This window comes from Rhinolophus hipposideros (genome assembly GCF_964194185.1).
Source record: "Rhinolophus hipposideros genome assembly, chromosome: 9".
Taxonomy (NCBI): domain Eukaryota; kingdom Metazoa; phylum Chordata; class Mammalia; order Chiroptera; family Rhinolophidae; genus Rhinolophus; species Rhinolophus hipposideros.
This window is the reverse complement of record NC_138055.1, coordinates 91903391-91922309: the sequence shown is the minus strand read 5'-3', so window position 1 is coordinate 91922309 and position 18919 is coordinate 91903391. Positions and strand designations below refer to the sequence as shown.

The window sequence follows — 18919 nt, the reverse complement described above, 5'->3', positions numbered from 1 at the left end:
CACCCTGAGCAGTCACAGAGGGTCCCTGTTCTTAGTCACCCACCTCCAGCTCCCGTGGGGCACACCTGAAGCTCCCTTTCTCCATTGTAAAGCTTTCCCACTCCTTTTCTTGTCTTTGAGTCTCTTCCAAATGCAAATGTCTGAATAAATAGCTTTTTTCATCTGGTTGGGCTTCCTTTATTTTCACAGAGAAATTCACCCACATTTGTAGGAACTGCAAGTAGAACCTGGTAGAGTTGCTTGGATTTGATTTCCTACTCTTGGGATAGCAAATAAGAAATGTGCTTAAAATCCAGTCTGAGATCCCTTATGAAAATTTCCAGCAGAAGTTGATTTTGTGGCCTCAGTAACTGCATAGCTCTAAATTTTCAAAACAAACATAAAGAGGCCTAGGTGGTAATTAACACTTTTGCTGCATGGATGTAAATTACCCAGCCAATTTAATGAGACCAGCCCTTTTTTTGTGGCAAAGAATAATCTTTGAGAGTATTATCATAGGCAAGAAGGCTGTCAGGAAAAATTGTGGAAGACTTTGAAATGGGCCAGAAAAATAAAAAAAATAACTGGATGCTCTGATTAGAGCATACTTTTAGGTTTTCTTTGCTCTTTATCATCTTTGAGCTATTTTACATCTCTAAATTGTAGAAAACTGATACTAATGCAAAGGATTTGTACATAGAAATGCAAACGAATTCTGCCTAGTGGACCTCCTTGTGGATGCTGACAGGTTTTGCATCTATTTATAAATTCATTTCAGCTTTCACATTGCATGTGGGTATAGGCCTTTGATTCCTTTGAATGGTTATAACATCTTACTGTTTCCCCATTAAATATTGAGTTAAATAAAATCTTTAATATGTGTTCATTTAATTAGGGGGGAAAAATCCACCTTCTCCAAACCCATTATTTTTCTGAGGAATATACACTGTGGACCAAGCCTAAATGAATCAGGAGGCTTCACTGGAATTAAAGGACCAAGTTTTAGTTAAGGATGTTAAGATTTGCAACTTGGAGAATGCTACCAGGTAATACTCGGAGTTTTGCGAAGAAATGAGGAAACTTGAGGGTTCTTATAGTTAAAAAGACATTTTGGGAAAGATCAGTCCTGCATCCTTGGCTTCTGTGTTGGTCCAAGACGGTGATCTTCCAGAGGTCCAGCGGTCTGGACATGTGAACGTTCTTTCCTAAGTTCTTCAGAGGGTTTTTTATGGGAGTGATGCATCCCAGGCGCCCATGCATAACTGAGAAGTTGAAAAGTTGTAAGTGCTCAGGCTGGTTAAAGTAGGGCTGATGATCTGCTTCCTGCTGGCACTGGGATTATATCCATAGAAGAATTTGACAGAGGGTCGGCCGCGTCTTACTACTTCCAAGGGATCGCTGATGATTGTGATAAAAAGAAACTAGTGAAAGCATGTAAGGGGAAACATGTCATTGAGCATCCAGAATATGGAGAAGTAATTCAGCTTCTGGGTGACCAGTACAACATATGCCAGTTCCTCGGACAGACTGGACTGGCTAACGACCAGCTGAAGAAGGTTCTTGGGTTTTAAGTGCTTTGGTTCACTGAAACTTAAGTGAGGATTTCCTTGCGGTGAGTACAATTTCACTTCTGACCCTTGTCACAAGTTTAAAAACCTTACAACTTGTACAGTGTAACCATTTGGGGTCTGCTTTTAACGTGGACTAACTCCATGCAAGAAACTGAAAAAAGCCATGCTGTCTAGCCTTTTGAGTAGGGGCCGAGCAGTAGGTGCCTGGCAGTATCCCGCCTGAAACTAAGCAATGACGTGAGGTTTCAGCCAAGCCCAAAACCCCAAGGTCACAGTCATGTCTGGTCAGAAGCTCCTCTTCTCACTTTGCAGAGTTCCCTACCCTAAGAGAAGGTCACCCCCTGAACAGCCAAGGCAGCTGTACCACTGGAGGGAGTCTTCAGTGGTGGAGGACCCCTTGTTGTCTCCACCCTGACCAGGTAGTGGGCAGAGCTGAGAGTGGCCAGCTTGTAGTGAGGTGATAGGATGTCTGGCTTACCACTAACGTCTTTTTGACCAGACATGTCCTTACTAATCGACGTCCAAACACCACAATGTGAGGCCAGCCGTCTATCAGTTAAACATTTGACAAGGGAACAAATTTCAAACTGATGTCAATCATGTAGCCAATCATAATGCTTACAGCTTACTGTCAATAGCTGCCCAGGGCCATGTGAGGTAACAGACTGGATTTTGGTTTATTTTCCCTTCAGCTTTAATATTAGGTAATATATTTAAACTCTTATTTAAATAAAACTTGTTTTCAGAAACAAAAAAATCTATTCCTCATGTTTCAGCCCATTCTGATTTAAGTAATTTTGTTAGTGTGGCTGTGGCGACTTTTGTTTCTTCAATCTCTTCAACACCAAGGCCCAGAAAGGTGAACTAATCCTTTCCTGCCCGTCTTTTCCAGGTGGCACTTTCTCTTCTGGACCCCCAGTCTGGGTCTGCTTCCATGCCCTTGTCTATATATTTTTATCTTTATATATGTATACATAAACAACTATGTCTTTATAGACATATAAATATAAGTAGGTATAAATAGTATACATAGCCTTTCCTGGCACCTGGCACACAGTAGGCACTATACGTATTTGATGGCTGCACTAATGACTGGGTTCTTATAACAGCACACACTTTTTAAAATAGTGTTTATGTTTATAAATGTATTTTTTTGGTAAATAAGCTGCACTGAACAAGGGACCTCTGGGTCATTTCTGTCAGTGTTCCACAGCTCCAAGTTAAGTGCCCGCCTGTTGAACAAGCTCACAATGCTGTTGACCGATGAGTGCCACACTCAGAATCACAGCGGTGAAGTGGGTGAGACGGATGGGGGCTCCAGCTGTAGTATGCGGAGCTCTCCTGCAGCGGGTGAGGGACCTTGAGGTCTGCATGGTCCTTGGTGAGGTGGGAGTAGTGGGAGGACACAGGTAAATCCATGTGGCCAAGGATGACTGCCTTCCCAGCTTTATCCTCTCAAACCTGTGTCCTCACCACGGTACCTGTGTGTGCTTGCTCCTGCCTCAGGGTGGCCAAGCCTCCGACTGACCGTGTGGGATGGTGCTGGGCTGGGCTGGTCTCTTGTGAACTTTTCAGCTACTTCAGGGACATTGGGTGTCCAGGGTGTGAGTGAGGCTCAGGGATTAGAGTCTGAGCAGACACGTGAGCCCCACTCCTGGTAGGCAGGCCCAGAGGTGGGCACCCCAGTCTGGCAGCCATGCAGGTGCCACGGCGTTCCCTGCCCTCACCACACCCCTTGGGTCCCAGCGTCAGTTCTGGAAACTGGGGCGGAATTGCTATCCTTCAGGACCTTGTGTGGATCAAAGAGCAGGCCAGCAAAGGCAGACCTGGCACGGGCGTTGTAAGTAGCTGGTGGTGGTTATGAGTGATGGCATTTGTCATTCCTGCACCCCAGAACCCACCCTTGGCTGGGAAAAAGGTGGGATAAGGGCTCAGAGAACTAACCCATAAAGAGTCTGGGTCTCAGTTGTGTCACCATAGGCAAGTACCCCAGAGCTGGTGGAATCATGGCTGTGAAATGTGCCTGGTGAACGGAGCCTGATCATAGTGAAGGCGGTTGGTCACTGTCCCCATTCCGACCCACCTGGCCACTGCCCATTGGGTCTTGGCTGCGTGAGTTCTCCTTGCTGGCAGCTTAGGTTAGGACTTAGGGTTTGGGGTGAAGCCATGGTGACGTGCAGCCTCTGAGGTTTTCAGTGGGCGATACACCCCTGTCCACCTGTTCCCACCACAGCTGATGCGACTCATTGACTTTCTTCTTAAGTAACAAAGGAGTAAAGCCAGAGGCCAACGGATACAGGCAGGTGCTGAAGGGTGGCAGGGTGACAGGGGAATGTTCATTTGTATTATCTCATTTGAGTCTAGACTTAATAGGAAAATGCCTCACCTGGGTATTGCTGTCCTTTACAATAGAGTGAATAGTTCTCTAGGTGACCGCTGGCATGTAAGCTGTTGGGTATCACTCAGAAACATCGCAGTAAGGGTGGCTTTCCTGACTGGTGCGGAGTCTTCAATAATTATAAGGAGTTTCTTGTAGGAGCCTGCTGTCAAACCTATGAGACGGCGTTTATGCACCCATCGTTTTCAGGACTTGGTAACCTGGGCATATTTCCCCCAAAGAACCTTGCTTCCCGTGTCACAAGGCCCAACTCTCCCACGTTCACCTCAGTGAGCATACCTTTGGTAATAACACCCAAAGCTGTATAAAGTGGGGATGAGGGACTCTTCTTTACATCCAGTACTGGCAGACAGAAGGTGGCTTTCGGTTAGGAATGTTCCATGGGCCTTCCGGAAACGGAAGCCCATCAGCCTGCGGACTCTTTCACATTTAGGTGGTTTTCGAGTCAAGCCGTCTCCAGCAAAGTAGACTTCAGTAAGCATCGTCTTCCACGCTTTCTCTTTCCTTTTCTAACAACTCTTCATACCTCTGTGTCTCCCTGGGCACGCACTTTGGGCAGAGGGACTTCCCATTTTCCTGTTTTCTCTTCGTTTTTGTGTCATCATATTGGAAAGAACTTTAGCTCCTGACTGTCCCTTTCTGCCTAGGAGATGTGCAGGTACCACTCCTTGTGGAGTCTTTTCATCATCCTTTTTTGTTTGGTGTTTCTCTTTTCATGCATCTTGATTGTCTTTTTCATGTGTATTTTCTCAGCATGGCTCTGTTTATGGTAGAGCTTAGCTTTGAGACCAGTCATCCTTTTTGCTGCCTTTGAACCTTCATGAGCCTCTTGACTTTCCATCTTCCTTCTTTCTCTTTGTGTCATGGTAATCCAAATGATATCCATAGCGCTTATGGTGTGACTCAATATTAGATTTGTTTTGTGGCATGCTTACGGCCGCCGAGTCGCTGGGTGCAATCCCCTGGGCGTAAAGGAACTCAATTTTCGGGTCTCAGAGACTTGTGAGCCAACTCCTTGCAACTCGCAACAGGAAAGGCTCCACAGTCCTATTTTTAATGATGAAAAAATTAAAAGTGTAAATGTCCATTAGTAGAAGGTTAATCATATTTTGATGCCTATGTACAGTAGAACAGGGTTTTCAGCCTCAGCACATAGGTGACGCTCGTGCTGGATGAGTCTTGGTTGTCAGGAGCTGGCCTGTGTGTGTGGGAGGCGGGGCAGCATGCCTGGCTGCCACCCACTGGATGCCAGGAGCACTTTACCCAGTTGTGATAACTAAAAATGTCTTTAGACATGTGCAGATGTTCCTTGGGGGGGTCAGAATCGCCCCTGATTGAGAACAAACCATTACAAAGGAATACTAATAAGCATTAAAAATTTTTTTGAAACTCACCCTTCCTGCAATGGCTGCTTTCTGGAAGGCGCTGTGATATGGAACCTCCTCTTAGCCTCCACATTCAGAGCTCCAGGAAGGGAGTATTATTTCAAGTCAGATAGAATTATACATACATATATATTGTTTCTTGAAGACCTTCAGCATTCAAGGTCCCCACGCCATGACCTCAGTTTCAACACAACTGTTCTTAGTCCTCGTTCCACTGCTTGTGGTGCTGCCTGTTGTTGAAACAGTAGAAGCCAGAGCTGCAATCGCTGTCTTAGGTGTGCTTCTCAGCATTACAGGCGTCTGTGCCTGTTTGGGGGTGTATGCCCGAAATAGAAATGGACGGATATGACTTTGAAGAGCCTCTTGAATCAGACCTTGTCCTGAAAACATTTGTGCTGTTTATGTTAAAAACTGAGCTTTGGCGTCTGAAAGTTCCAAAGAAACAATAAAAAGGATAATTTTACATACTTAGTTGTTTTCCTATAAATGGGAATAAATTGATATGTTAAATGGAATAAAAATGCTTTTTCACAACAAATGCACTGAGAACGTCAGTTTGTATTTGCTAGTTAGAAAGAGGGTCAAAGAAGAAAGATGGCTGAGATTTGCATAAGTGATATTTCATGGTCTCAGAATTCGCAAAGTAAATGAAATGGAAAGAAGGAAACTCTTGTCCAGAATCCTAGGAAGTCGCCACTGTTCAGTTGTAATCACTGCCTCCTGCATCGGTAAGGAGTCTTCTCTCTATATTTTTATTAGATTTTTGTTTTGTTATCTCCCAAGTTAATATTCTACTTAAATATCAAATACAGTCAGTCAAAACTTAAAACTTTTATTTCTTTGGGGGAATAGAAGTTAATGCAGAGTAATTTCATTAACAATTGTCACCCCAATAAATTAAAAAAAAAAAAAGATAGAAAAAAGAAGTTAATGGAGAAAAGATTTAATGTAAAAATAATACTTTATAGTGATGTTGAAATGGAGAAGAGATTTAATGTTAAAAAAAGCCTTTATGTTAACTGAGTAACACCCCCATGGCGACAAATACTATATTAAATGTTAACTGATATATTGTAAAAAACTTTGTTTTTTGAAATACCTATTGAAGCAGAAAAATGATCCCAATATAGGTGACCGTAGAATGTGGAAGTCTGCCTGAGTGTGCGGCTGTGCGTGTCAGAGTCTGGAAGGCAATCGGACCAAATGTTTGTGTGAGGTACCTCTTGAGTACTGTCACCCCCCACATAGTTTGCTGGAGTTCGTTCTTGAGACAATGTGGTGGGGGCAGAGGCCTGGGTTCTGCCCACTGGCCCTTTCCCTTGGCAGTGACTGCACACGTGGTTGGCTTCTGTGGCGTTTTTCCTGGGGCTGCGTTCTGTTTCGCTCTGTCCTGATGCTGCTAGTGGCTCCAGCCTGGGGGCCAGCCAGTGCCCTGTTGCTTCCCTCTCTGTCCACATGCCCCTGAGTCCTTTGAGCTTGGCCCCCTCCCCTCCCAGACACTCAGACACACCCAGTCGTGTGGGGGCTCGGCCAGGCTCCTGTGGGGGAGTTGGGGCTCAGCCTCAAGCTGTATGTGACTCCCAAGGCTTGTGTGAGCACCCAGACGGGCATGGCAGTGCTGAGAGTAGACCGTGTCCCAAGCACACGTGCAACGGCTACCCACAGATGGGAGACACACTCCTGTCTTGTTCCAGCCGCCCTTTCACACACGTAGGAGCCGGGCTCGCTCTTCCTGGAGACGGTTGGTTGTCCATTCCTTTGTTCGGTTTTTCCACCTATGTAGTTAGGAGCCATAGGAAATTGACTGTTTTTGCTGTACACAATAACCATTTTATTTGATTCGACCTAATATTGTGTGTAAACACACACATGTACCAGCAAATACATTTTAAAATAGAATTATTATGTTGTTCTCCAGAAAGTTCTGTTCAGCATATTTGGACATTTCTGTACGATGCACATACAAGCCTCTCCTTATTTCTCATGGTTATGTATGTTCATTTTATGGACATAGTCTTCTTAACTCATTGGCTTTTGTTTGGTCCATTGTTTATGATGAGTTATTTCGTTGGAATAGGTGCCATGTGGAAGCTTTAATGTTTTATGTAATTTCACATATGCACTCTTGTTATATGTAACATGTTATAAACATTTTACAGGAGCTCTATCCCATGAATGATTTATCTCCATCTGCCCATTGGTGGCCTGTGGAGCGAGCTGGCCTGGCCGGCTGTCCCTTCCGCCATACCTTCTCTCCTAGTCCACTAAGTCAGCGTCACCGCAATACGCTGCCTTCTCAGCATAGCGTGTGGAACAGAGACGACGATGTGAAGCTCAGACCTGCTGCTCGCTGAGGGACGGGCTGGTGCTTTTCTTTTTGTTGTTGGAAGGAAGGAGGAGTGGTGACAGTGGCCTTATTAGTGATCATAGTGATAATAAAACAGATTTCCTGAAAACTAGATATCCTTTATTAGCTAAGTTTATTTCTGTAGAAAACTCACAAATATAATAAGTATTTACTTTAAAAGTACTCATAGGGGGTGACCAGATAGCTCAGTTGGTTGGAGTGTGGTGCTAATAACACCGGGGTTGCTGGTTCGATCCCCTTGTGAGCCACTGTGAGCTGTACCCTCCATGAAACAAATAAAATGTTTAAAAATAAAAGCTGTATCCGATGGACATGCGTCCTATTTGGGAGACCACCTTAGGGATACTGTGGATACCTGATCATGGCATTGTACACCAGAAGCTAAACATTAATGAATGCCAACTATAATTTTATATATATAATGTGATGGTTCAGTGTGAGGTCGGAGGGATAGTGGAGGGGGTGGGGGGTTCACAGTGTGAGGGATATAAATGATGAACGTCTAAGTATTACCTTGTCTTGTACACCTGAAACTAATAAAAAAAAATAAATAAATCATAAAGCTTCAAAAACAAAAACAAAAAATAAATAAAAAAAATAAAAGCTGGACTACCCTCCACACTTGATCATGTTTCCCCGAAAATAAGATCTAGCCAGACCATCAGCTCTACTGCGTCTTTTGGAGCAAAAATTAATATAAAACCCAGTCTTATTTTACTATAAGACCATGTAATATAATAGAATATAATACAATATAATATATAAACAACATAAGAGCCAGTCTTATATTAATTTTTGCTCCAAAAGACGCATTAGAGCTGATTATCCGGCTAGGTCTTATTTTCGGGGAAATGGTAGTACCTACCGTGAGTTGAGTGGGAGCGTGGACCCTGAGGTTGGAGGACGGACCCTAGAGCGCTCGCAGTGCCTTAGCAAGTCTCTACTGAGAAGAGCTCCAGAGTGCCCTCACTGTGCTGCTGTTGGGTGCCAGGCAGTGCTGAGGACAGTAACCACCTAGGATGAGCCTGTTGGGGTGGCGAGTGGGCCGCTGTGGGGCTGGAGCGCCTGGTAAGACCGTGTCTTTGATTGCTTCTTGAGGGTTCCAGAGGGGTGTCCCTGCAGGGACCAACACCTACCCTGTGTGTCTGTGTGTCTTCTTCCAGGCTGCTGTCTTGGATACCTGTGAGCCAGAAGCCAGTCAAGCTGCCAGCTGCCTGTGCCATGGACCCCCAGGTCAGATGTCCTGGAGCAGGGCTGGGGGGAGCGAGGGCAGCTGAGGCGCTGGTTCGTCTGCGCAGTTGGCGTGGACCTGGTCACCAGTGTGATGATGCTGCAGGACGGGCCTCACGTCTCCAACTGACTGGGGCGCAGTAAACATAGACAAAGCCCCTCTCGTCTTGGTCTCCTCCCTGCCTGTCTTCCCATCTTCTCCTCTCTGCTCTCCAGTCCTCCTCCTCCCTTCCTGCCTGGCTTCAAGGAGGCTTTCTGATTGTTTTTAAAAGCTGGAGAGTTTTGGGGAGAGGTCACATAGGCCAGCCCCCTGCCGCAGGTTGGTACCTGAACTGTGCCTTGTCTGTACTTCCCTTTGAACAAGCTTGGAAGAGAAAATCGTAGCATATCCAATCAAAAGCTCTTTACTCATCTGCTTATGTAAGTCTTCCTCCTTCCCTACTCCGCCAAGTTCTGTAATGTCTGAGGCTGCCAGCCAGGGCTCTTCCAGTCCACACCAGAGCCCCCAGCAGCCTCCTGGGGGAGGCATCTGCAAAAGGGAAGGGTTTGGCTGTTATTGGAGTCAGTGGCCCAGTTTCTGAGTCCTGAGCCTATAGCAGCCTCTGCGCCTGGAAGGTTCTCAGTATATACTGTTGAATATCCTTCTAAAGGATGGGAACCACTTGGTAGTGGGAGGGCCAGAGACAGCACAGGCTTGGTGAACAGAGATGTTAGTTGCTGGAACAGAAGAGATTTCGGGAGCCCCCCCGTTGCGAAAGGCCTGTTCAAAGACCAGACACTCTTGTGTTCAGTACCCTTTAAACTTGCCCGTTGTTGTCCTTTGCATCTTGCGACTCTTGGGTCATCTTGGGCTGCCTGTCGGGGTGTAGAAACCGCCTCACGTGAGGCTCCTTAACCTCAGGAGCGCGCTCTCCCGCACTGGTGCCTTTCTCCTGGCAACCCTGCAGTGCAGGAAGGTGGATGTCATTACTCCCAATTATCCCACTGCTCTTTTTGTTTTCTTTCAAGGTGCAAAACCTGGGGCACAAGTTGCCCAATGTCCCACAGGCTCAGGGTTCATAGGGAAACACTGAGCAACTTCTGCTGACATGTTGGGGTTTGCCCCCCCCCTCCCCGCCACCATCAGAATTTTCTTCCTGTTGTAGATTTTTCTCCCTTGACTTTTTTTGTTTTTAAAAATTGTGGTAAAATATACATAGCATGAAATTTACCATTTTAACCATTTTTAAGTGTGTAGTTCAGTAGCATGAAGCGCATTCACACTGCTGTGCCACCAGCACCACCACCCTTCTCCAGAACTTTCTCATCTTCCTGAATTGAAACTCTGTCCCCATTAAACACTGACTCCCCATTCCCCATCCCTACCCCACCCCTCGCAACCCCACTCTACTTTCTCTCCGTGAATTTCTCTCTACTTTCTATAATCGGGACCTCATAGAAGTGGAGTGACATAGTATCTGTCCTTTTTCGCTTCCTATAATGTCTTGAGTTTGGTTTGTTGTTTTTTTACTATTTGTATGGTACCGTTCATCCATATTGTAGCATTCTTCTTTGACTTTTTTGATATTTAGAAAAACAAGTGAGATTGATTTTGTTGGTCCTTTTTTTTTTTTAACTGTTTATTTGGTGCTTTTTCACCAAATTTTTCACCAGGATTATTCTAGTTTATTGAACACACTGGACAGTTTTCCATCCTCTTCTCTGTACTGGCAGTGATTTTATAGGATGAGAAGTACTTTTGCTTCCTTTGATCACTTTCGTAATATTTCCAGCAAGACTTCCTAAGTCTTGATCATTTCTCTTAATGTATTTTTTTCCCTGTGATCCAAAAGGATAAACAATTTATCAAATCTTTCATCTTCTGAGACTCCCGTGTTAACTTATGTCACTAGGAAGATCAGAAAGGTCCTAGTCCCACACTCAGCATGTCACAAGCTCTTCTTGTTCTTGGACTTAGACTGTCAGTCTTCTGAGCCTACTGCCCGGGTCCTGTCAGGGTTCAGCCTCCATCAAAATGCAGTCTGCCCATACTGCTTTCCAGCTGACTGGTCCTAAACATCTGACTTCCCGGATTATCCACTCCTGGCGTCTGGACCTGTCCTTCTCTGATAGAGGAAGTGCTCTCCTTTCCCTCTCTGCCAGTTCTGTTCTTTTAGTTATACGTGGCAAGTGCAGACATCACTGGACTTCTGTCTGATAACCTGATCTGGCGTGGTTGGTGGCAACAGCCACTCTGCACGGAGACTTGGGACACCTGGTCACCACCCTCTACGTCAGAAGGAAGCCCTCGGGCAGAGGCTGCCCGTAGTAGTTTCCGGGGGCTTTTGGAACAAAATGCCATAATCTGAATGTTTCCCTTCACAGTTCTGGAGGCCAGAAACCTGAAAGTGAGGTGTCAGCAACGCTGGTTCCTTGTGGGGGTGCTGAGGGAGAATCCCGAGCCTCTCTCCCAGCTTCCGGTGCTGCCAGCAATCCTTGGCGTCTCTTGGCTTGTAGACACATCACTCATGCTTCAGTGTCTTGACATGGCATTGTCCCCTGTTTAGGGCCTGCCCTAACCCCGTATGGCCTGCTCTTAACTTTATTGCATTGGCAATGACTCTATTTCCAAACAAGGTCACATTCAGAGGTAGTAAGGGTTAGCCCTTGAACATTTCTTTTTGGAAAATACAGTTCACTCCACATCACTGCCCTGGCCCTCCTTTTTTCTGCTAACCAGGACCTCTCCATGAGGCAGAAATGAAGCATATCCCTGAGTTTCTAAGCTGCCTTATGCCACTTGGCTTTTGTAATAATTTGACAGTAGAGCTTTTGTATAACATTTTTCCTTTCTGTAGGAATAATTTTGGAGAAGTAAAGGCTGAATGACAAGATATAAGTACCTTGTTTGATGCGTTTTGCTTATTTAAAACAATTTGCCCCTAAAAACTGACCTCTAAAACTGTTCAGATCTTTCTAATGAAAAATCTTAAGGACTCAGGAAACGGAAATAAATCTTGCCTGCACCTCATGTTCTCCTCCAGACCTCCTACCGCCGAGTGTGTCTGCTTTGCATTTATCTGGGCAGATGTCAGTGTCCCTGGCCTTCCACATTAGTCCCTTTTTCATCCGGGGTCTTTGATTGTTTGAGCACACCTGGCTGCTGATGCTACAAGAACTCACCTTGGTTTGCCAAGAACACTGGCCCAAGTGTGGTCAGCACTCCAGAAACGTTGCCCTGTCCCTGCAGACATAGACGAAGGCTGGCCTCAGCTGCTACTACCACTTCCCTCAGGTCTCCCCACTTCCCTCAGGTCTCCCCACCCCCTTCCCTCAGGTCTCCCCACCCCCTTCCCTCAGGTTTCCCTGACCCCCTCTTCCCTCTAGGTCAGCAATGGTTCAGGCCTCCAGGATGAGCGCATCACAGACCTGCTGGTTTTTGGCTTCCTCCAAAACTGCTCCAACTGTAATTTCCACAAAGAGCTGAAGGTGCTGGGCCATGAGCTGCCTGTGCCAGCTTTCCTGCCGGAAGGCCACGATGATGAACTGCAGACAGATGGCAACCGGTACAGCCACGTGATCCGGCAAGGCCTGAGGACAGGTAGGCACATGGCCCCGCCAGCCCTGACTTGCTGTCACCAGTGACGTTCTAGGGAACCTAAGTGCTAGAGTCTCAGTCTCCACCTGCGTGGTGCCAGGCCACCATATACGTTTGTGTCACGTGGTTGCGTGGCCTGTTCTTGGTTACGCCGGCACACCAGGCCTAGCTGAGTTTCCAGGTGGTTGAAACCCACTGAGTTACTTTAAAACGATTCTTTGTATGTACTTTACACTTTTATTCTTACATATATTATGCTTGTGATTATCCACAAGACAGCTAGGGCATGGAAGTATTCTAAACCACATTTCCAGATGAGGAAATTGAGGCCCAGAGAAGGGTAAATGACGAGCCCCACATCGAACAGCCACTGGGCATGGCCTAGCCGGGACTCGGCCCGGCCTCGTTCCTTGAGCTGGGCCCCTTTGTCATCCCACCGCTGGTGCGTCGGGACCTCAGTCTGCAGACTGCCCTTCCTCACCCTCATCCCTGTGCTGTCCTCCAGCCTTAGCTTTCACTCCTCTGAGCCACTGGTGTTGCCTCCACAGATGGAGGCTCTCAGGCCTGATGTCTGAGGGAGCCAGGCTCGAGCATGTGAGGTTCAGCCATTCCCAGGTTAGGGCCTGGACAGTGGTTCTCAGTCATGTGCACACTGGGGTTCCATGAGGAACTGTTCAGAGTGGGCCTGGGCCCGCTCCAGCTGCTGCACCACCATGTTCGAGGTGGGGGCTCTGATGTAAGCGCTTCCTGCTGAGATCACTAAGGCGAGCTTGAGGACCGCACCCGGGCCTCCCTACCTAGGAGCAGGACTGACATCCTGCCGCCCTGAAATCTCCTGGCATAGGAGGTTGCCCTGGCCGTGGGGAAGACCAACAGCCCATCCAGTCTTAGAATCTCTGGCTCCATGGGTGGGGGTAGGGCAGGATTCCCCGCTAGCTAGCCTGGGTATGCCAAAGACACTATGTGCCTTAGAATCCAGCGAGTGTGTCTTCTGGCCGGCCCTAAGCTGCAAGAGGAGCCAGGCCCCTTTGGGGAAGGTTGGGAAGGTTTGGGGGGCAGGAACGGCTTTGCTGTCAGCAGCTGCTGCAGGAGTGCCGACAGCCGGAGGCTGTCCCCGGCCTGTCCTTTGCTCATCTGCACCATCCCTTCCCTTAAACCGCAGAACCTGGCTGGACTTGGCATTTGCAGAAGTGGTTGTGGGGCTCTGCACTTAACCTCATCCTCTGGTAGAAAACTGGCATGTAGACTAAACACCTGACAAGATTTGGAAGCAAAGGGCCAAATAGAGGCTCTGGCCACCAATCTCATCGGTGAATTCGTTCACTCAGCTGGACGCAGATGAATCAGTTGCTGAAACACGTAGAAAAGCATAGGAAGTTAATGAGCAGAGAGTCTGCCGTGGGAGCTAAGGAGAAGGCGGGTACTGTTCTCTGTGGACAGCCAGGAGAAACTTGGTGGCCACGACGGAACTGAGCCGGCCCTGAAGGTGGGTCCAGTTCAGTTCGGAGATTGGCAAGGGGACTGGCAGCTTAGCTCAGCTGTGGAGATGCAAAGACCAGGGCCTGTGGGAGGTCCTGAGTTTGGCTGTATACGTGAAAGGATAGTGGACATCCAAGATGATTTGAGGCTAGGTGGTGACTTGTCACTTAAGCAGAGGTGAGCACGTGGAGGATTCTGAGTCGGAAGTGGTATCATCTCAATACTGCGTGTGTCGCGGTCAACACCATGGCACAGAGAATGAGGAGGCAGTCACCCCGAGGTCCTGCGGGCACACTCACCCCGCTTCCTGTCTTTTGACTCTGCGCCTAAGTGTATTGTGGAGGGGCCTGGAGGCCGTGAGTGGGGTGAGGAGAGGAGACACTCTTTACCCAGATGCGGAGCGAGGAGAGGCCATGCCAGCGGTGGCGGAGGGCCTGGGGCGGAGAGACGGCTGCGTCTGTGCTGACGTAGACCTACCGGCTGGTGGCGGAGGGCGCAGTGGCGGCAGCAAAGACGGGGTGAGGGTGAGGTTTCTGTCCTGGGGAAGTAAGAAGCCAGAGGGGAATTGCGAGCACAGAAAAAAATAGATTTAATGGGAGAAATAACAATCGATGGCATTTATTAAATACTTACTAGGAGCTAGGTACAGGGTTCATTCATTTGGTCATTCATTCATTCATGCAATCATTCATTGAGCACCTACTGTGTGCCTTGCATTGTTTTTGGCACTGTGTATTTGGCAGTAAAACATTTAAAAATCAGAGCCCCTATGAAGCTTACGTTCTGGTAAGGGAGTCAGACAGCAGACATAAGTAAAATACACGATATAGTAGTGAGTACTAAGGAAGGCAAGTGGGGGACATGTGGCGGTAAGAGTGGGGTGTCAGTCTTCGCGTGGCATTGGAGGACGCCTACAAGCAGTTAGAGAAGGAGACTGCCTGCACTCTGGAGAGGCCAGTGGAGCTGGAGAAGAGGAATTAAGGGACAGTGGAAAGACCTGCTGCCAGAGAGGCTGGTCAGACTGTGCCCAGCTGTCTAGGTCAGAGTGGAGAGCGGCTTTTGCTGAGGGAGATGGGACTGGGGAAAGCACTTACCTCCACAGCCACCCTGGCTTGTGGCCCGGGAGTGGCAGAGGTGGGGCTCTGGCCTGCCTGACTGCACAGCCTCTGTGTTACCTGCTTGGGCTGACAGCTGTTCGGGATGGGGTACAGAGCTGGCAGCCAGCAGGCTGCCGTAGGCCTGGCCGCCCCAGCATACTGCCCCTGCGCGGGTAGAAGTTGGTCTTTATTTAGGGAGAAGCCTGCTTCTCCAGCTAGTGTTTGCTCACTCGGGCCCTTGCCTGGCCCCAGCACTCTGCGCCTGCTCCCGAGTGTCAGGTCTGCGATCTTCGCACTGTGGCCCCAGCAGAGGGAGCCGCAGAAGCTCGCTGGGTCCTTGGTGTGCCGGGGGGAGGGGGCGGGTTGGCCTTGCTCCAAAGAGAATCACTTCCTTTCCAGGTTGGGCTGGGGTGAGCAGGCCATTGTCTGATCTGTTTTGTCCACTGCCCCTGCCTCTGTCAGATTCTGAGAGTCAAGAGGAAATCATTCAGAACATCGCCAGGCAGCTCGCCCAGATAGGGGACACGATGGAGTGCAGAATTCCCCCAACACTGGTGAACCGCCTGGCAGCGGAATTCATGAACGGGAACCTGTCAGAGGAAGTAAGTGAGAAAACTCCTAATGTCTTTTCTAGGTTAGCTGGGAAGTGTGGGGGCTTTCTCTATTGTCATTTGAACCAAGGAAGTCTGTCCTCTGTCTCCTGTCAGACCAACGTCCAGTGAGGTGACTCAATTCGTCACTATCCACAGAAGAATTGGAATTAGAAAATTATAGCATAGTTAATTGTCTCTCAGAAGAATTACGTTACTTGACACTTAAGAAACCTGAACTTTAATTCAGAAGCAAGAGTTTGGGGATAAAAGCCTCCAAAAAAATGAACAAAATGTATATGACTCTTCCAGAAATAACTTGCTTCAGTTTTAGGGAGCTGAATAAAAACACCGGTAGAGAACTTTTAAGTCGCCCAGGTGTGACAAGAAAAGTGACACTTTAGCCTACTGCTCTTGACTTCATGTTAAGAAACCATGTACCGATGTGTACAGTGCTGCTGCCATTTGCAGAGCCCTGCGGGGGATTCAAAGATACGTCTCAGGCACTATGTGTCCTGAGGAAACTTAGTGGGAGAGAAAAATACCCCAAGGTCCTCAAATGTATGCCTACCCGAGTTCAAGAAAAGGTTCCATTCTTTTAACCACCAGCTAAAAATGCACGTGCCCCTCGCTACCTAGAAGTTTATTCATCCTCCAGGGTTTAGCCAGATCAAGCCTCCTGCCCCCAGGAAGGTTGTCCCCTGTCTAGTGGTCTCTCCCCATCTGCTGTTTTGCGGCAGCCCTCCTGGAGTACAGAGCACCTCTGCCTTGGGCGCTCCCACATGTTGACTTATTTTGCATGAGAATCATGAGCCTAAATTCCTTTCGAGTCTAAGGCCTGTGCCTGGAGGTGGGAATGTCGCCCCCTTCACCCCAGCTAGGTCTGCACTAGTAACCCGGCCTGAGATTCCTTAGCTAATTCTCAGGTAAACTGCCTCAGAGGCAGGAAGTAACTTGGCTTCTTCAGTTCCCTCAGTGTAGGATGTGCACACACGGGGCTCGGGACCATGTGTTTGGTTGGTGCGTCTCCCACGCGAGGGAGTCAACTCAGTCCTCCCTCCCATCACCTCACAATGAAACCGCTTCGCCTTCTCTCCTCCACACACCTTAGCTATTTAATAAACACTTCCCTCTGAGAGGAGAGTGTGCTTCCTGCTTCCCGTGGAGGGCTGTTCTTCCTTTGACAGGGAAGGACATTAGAGGACTGGGTCCCCTGTGAACCTCCTGTCTCCACCTCTGCCTGCACAGGACAGAAGAAGGTGCCTCGCTGCTGCGCTGGACCAGCTCATGCAGACATTCCCTAAAGACATGGAGACGGAGAAGGCCAAGCTGATGTTGACCCTGCTGTTGGCCAAAAAGGTGGCCGATCACATGCCGTCCTTGCTCCAGGGCGTCTTTCGCACAACAGTGAATTTTATTAACCAGAACCTGCTCACCTACGTGAGGAACTTGTTCCGAAATGTAAGAACCAGCCTTCAGCTCCTTGCTGTTTCCCTGAGCCCTCTGGGTCTCTGCCCCCTCCTCACACACTGCCTCCGAGGTCTGGGAAGCCAGCAGAGCCCTCTACCACGGGGCCCCTTCCCTTCCCTCTGCTTCTGACACCCCAACCACAGGAAGGCACAAGGCTTGCTTTAGCTTTCATGAGCAAGTGGTAGGAGGTGGTAGTGAACATATGATGTCCTTTGGAGCTTTATCAGCTTTATTTTTAAGATGTGCTGCTATCTTCGGGTAAAGGCCTTCTTCGTACTATCGACAGAATCATGATAGTGGTCCAGACGCGTAGGTAGAACATGAAAACAAGTGGCTGAGGGACCTAGCTGAGCTTCTCCAGTCTGCTCTCAACTTCACTTTCACAAAAACAAGTATAATTAAATTCTTTGAAAACATGCTTACCAAGGATGATGGGGAGAGAGACCAAAAGGGGAAGTAAGCGGGGAGAGAACTATCTAAAACCTGCCTCAGAAAACGTCTGTCCCATAACCAGGATATGAGAAGTCAGTTCTTCAAGATGCTGCCAAGGAGGGCAGGCAGCTTCAGCTTCATAGACCTGAGGTTTCAGTGTCGGTATATTCTGTAAATTTGAAACTATTAGTGAATATTTTGGATTTTACGTGTCAGAAGCATTACTCGGGCATCTGACCTTCTCCTCTTATTACTTACTGATAAGCCTTAAAAGCATTCTCCATCTGTCGTGGTCTTCAGTCATACAGGCATTTTACAACAGGAGAATGAACATACATCTCAAATCAGGTGTTAAACCAAGCCTATTGTTGGAGATAAGCCTGGGAAAGTTCCTGGACAGCCAGCAACCATCTAAGGGGGCAGTATCTAAGGTGTCAGCAGCAGCCTGATTAACAGCTTAGCAAACCTGAGGGGCTCAAACACTTGGACCCACTACGGATGCGTCTTGGCACAGGTGATCCAGTAGCTGAGAATGTCCCCATGTCAGCACCTTGAAAGCTGTTTTTGCAGTTGTTTTCATGGAGCAGAAAGTAGGATGCAGAGAAATAAGGATGACGGCTCCAGAGAATGTGTTTTTGCATAAACCCAGCTTCACATCCATTGATTATGGCACTAGAGTTCTTAAGGACTGAATTCTGTTTGTAAATCAGACTGGCTAATTCAGACCATAGACCTTAGAAAATGGTCATCAATAAAGCACTTACATCTATTAGGGCCGTGGAGCACCAGAAACTCACATGGGAGTTTGAAGAACGCAGGTCCAGAGAGAGGACAGTAGTAAAAACATAACTGGATTTTCAGTGTGCTAAATAAATATAGATTAAAGGTTTGTTTTGATTGGAGGAGGGGTTATACATTCTAATTCATCCTTGAAGCAAATCAGAACATCCCAGTTTTAGTTGTAGCCGAGACTGCTGGAGACCACCAAATATCTGTCCTCCCCGTCTTCTGTAGTCATAGGATTTGTAGTTGGTATGAATCTCAGGCTCCCTTATAAGCCAGGTGTGACCTGTGACTCACTACTGGTGAGGGGACGCAGACAGACATGACATACCCATCGTCTGCCCTGTGTCCTTAAAGAGAAAGGAGTATGACGCCCTCCTCTCCCGGGTCTGTGGGCTGAACCATGGGTGAGGATGTGGGTACAGGTAAGGGACCAGGAGGAGACGCTCCCGGGTCCTAAGATTGGTGTTGACTGCTCACCTATAGTTAGAGAAATAAACTGACATGTTTAAGTCATACTTAGATTATCTGTCGTAGAAGTTGAATATGTATTCTAACAA

The 18919-nt window shown here is 47.7% G+C and overlaps 2 protein-coding genes and 1 pseudogene across 5 annotated transcripts in view; 2 read left to right on the top strand and 1 right to left on the bottom strand.

The window, feature by feature from the left end:
* The window catches only part of BID (BH3 interacting domain death agonist), a 37104-nt gene that overhangs the window by 16253 nt on the left and 1932 nt on the right, over positions 1 to 18919 (top strand). For all 3 annotated transcript variants that reach the window (XM_081058844.1, XM_081058845.1, XM_081058846.1), the window contains exons 2-5: positions 8865 to 8934; positions 12298 to 12511; positions 15547 to 15686; positions 16923 to 17135. In XM_081058844.1, coding sequence (XP_080914970.1) covers positions 8923 to 8934; positions 12298 to 12511; positions 15547 to 15686; positions 16923 to 17135 — 579 coding nt within the window. In that variant the 5' untranslated portion in view covers positions 8865 to 8922. The remainder of the gene's footprint in view (positions 1 to 8864; positions 8935 to 12297; positions 12512 to 15546; positions 15687 to 16922; positions 17136 to 18919) is intronic.
* Positions 4103 to 5406, bottom strand: LOC308501950 (ribosome biogenesis protein NSA2 homolog; annotated as a pseudogene). The gene is made up of 2 exons: positions 5343 to 5406; positions 4103 to 4910 (listed from the first exon to the last, which is right to left on the bottom strand). The product of its transcript is annotated as a ribosome biogenesis protein NSA2 homolog (transcript).
* On the top strand, positions 5506 to 5682 carry LOC308501970 (small integral membrane protein 30-like; the record flags this gene model as incomplete). The annotated part of the gene is made up of 1 exon (XM_081059031.1): positions 5506 to 5682. One exon carries the CDS (start codon positions 5506 to 5508, stop codon positions 5680 to 5682), a length of 177 nt encoding a protein of 58 aa, XP_080915157.1.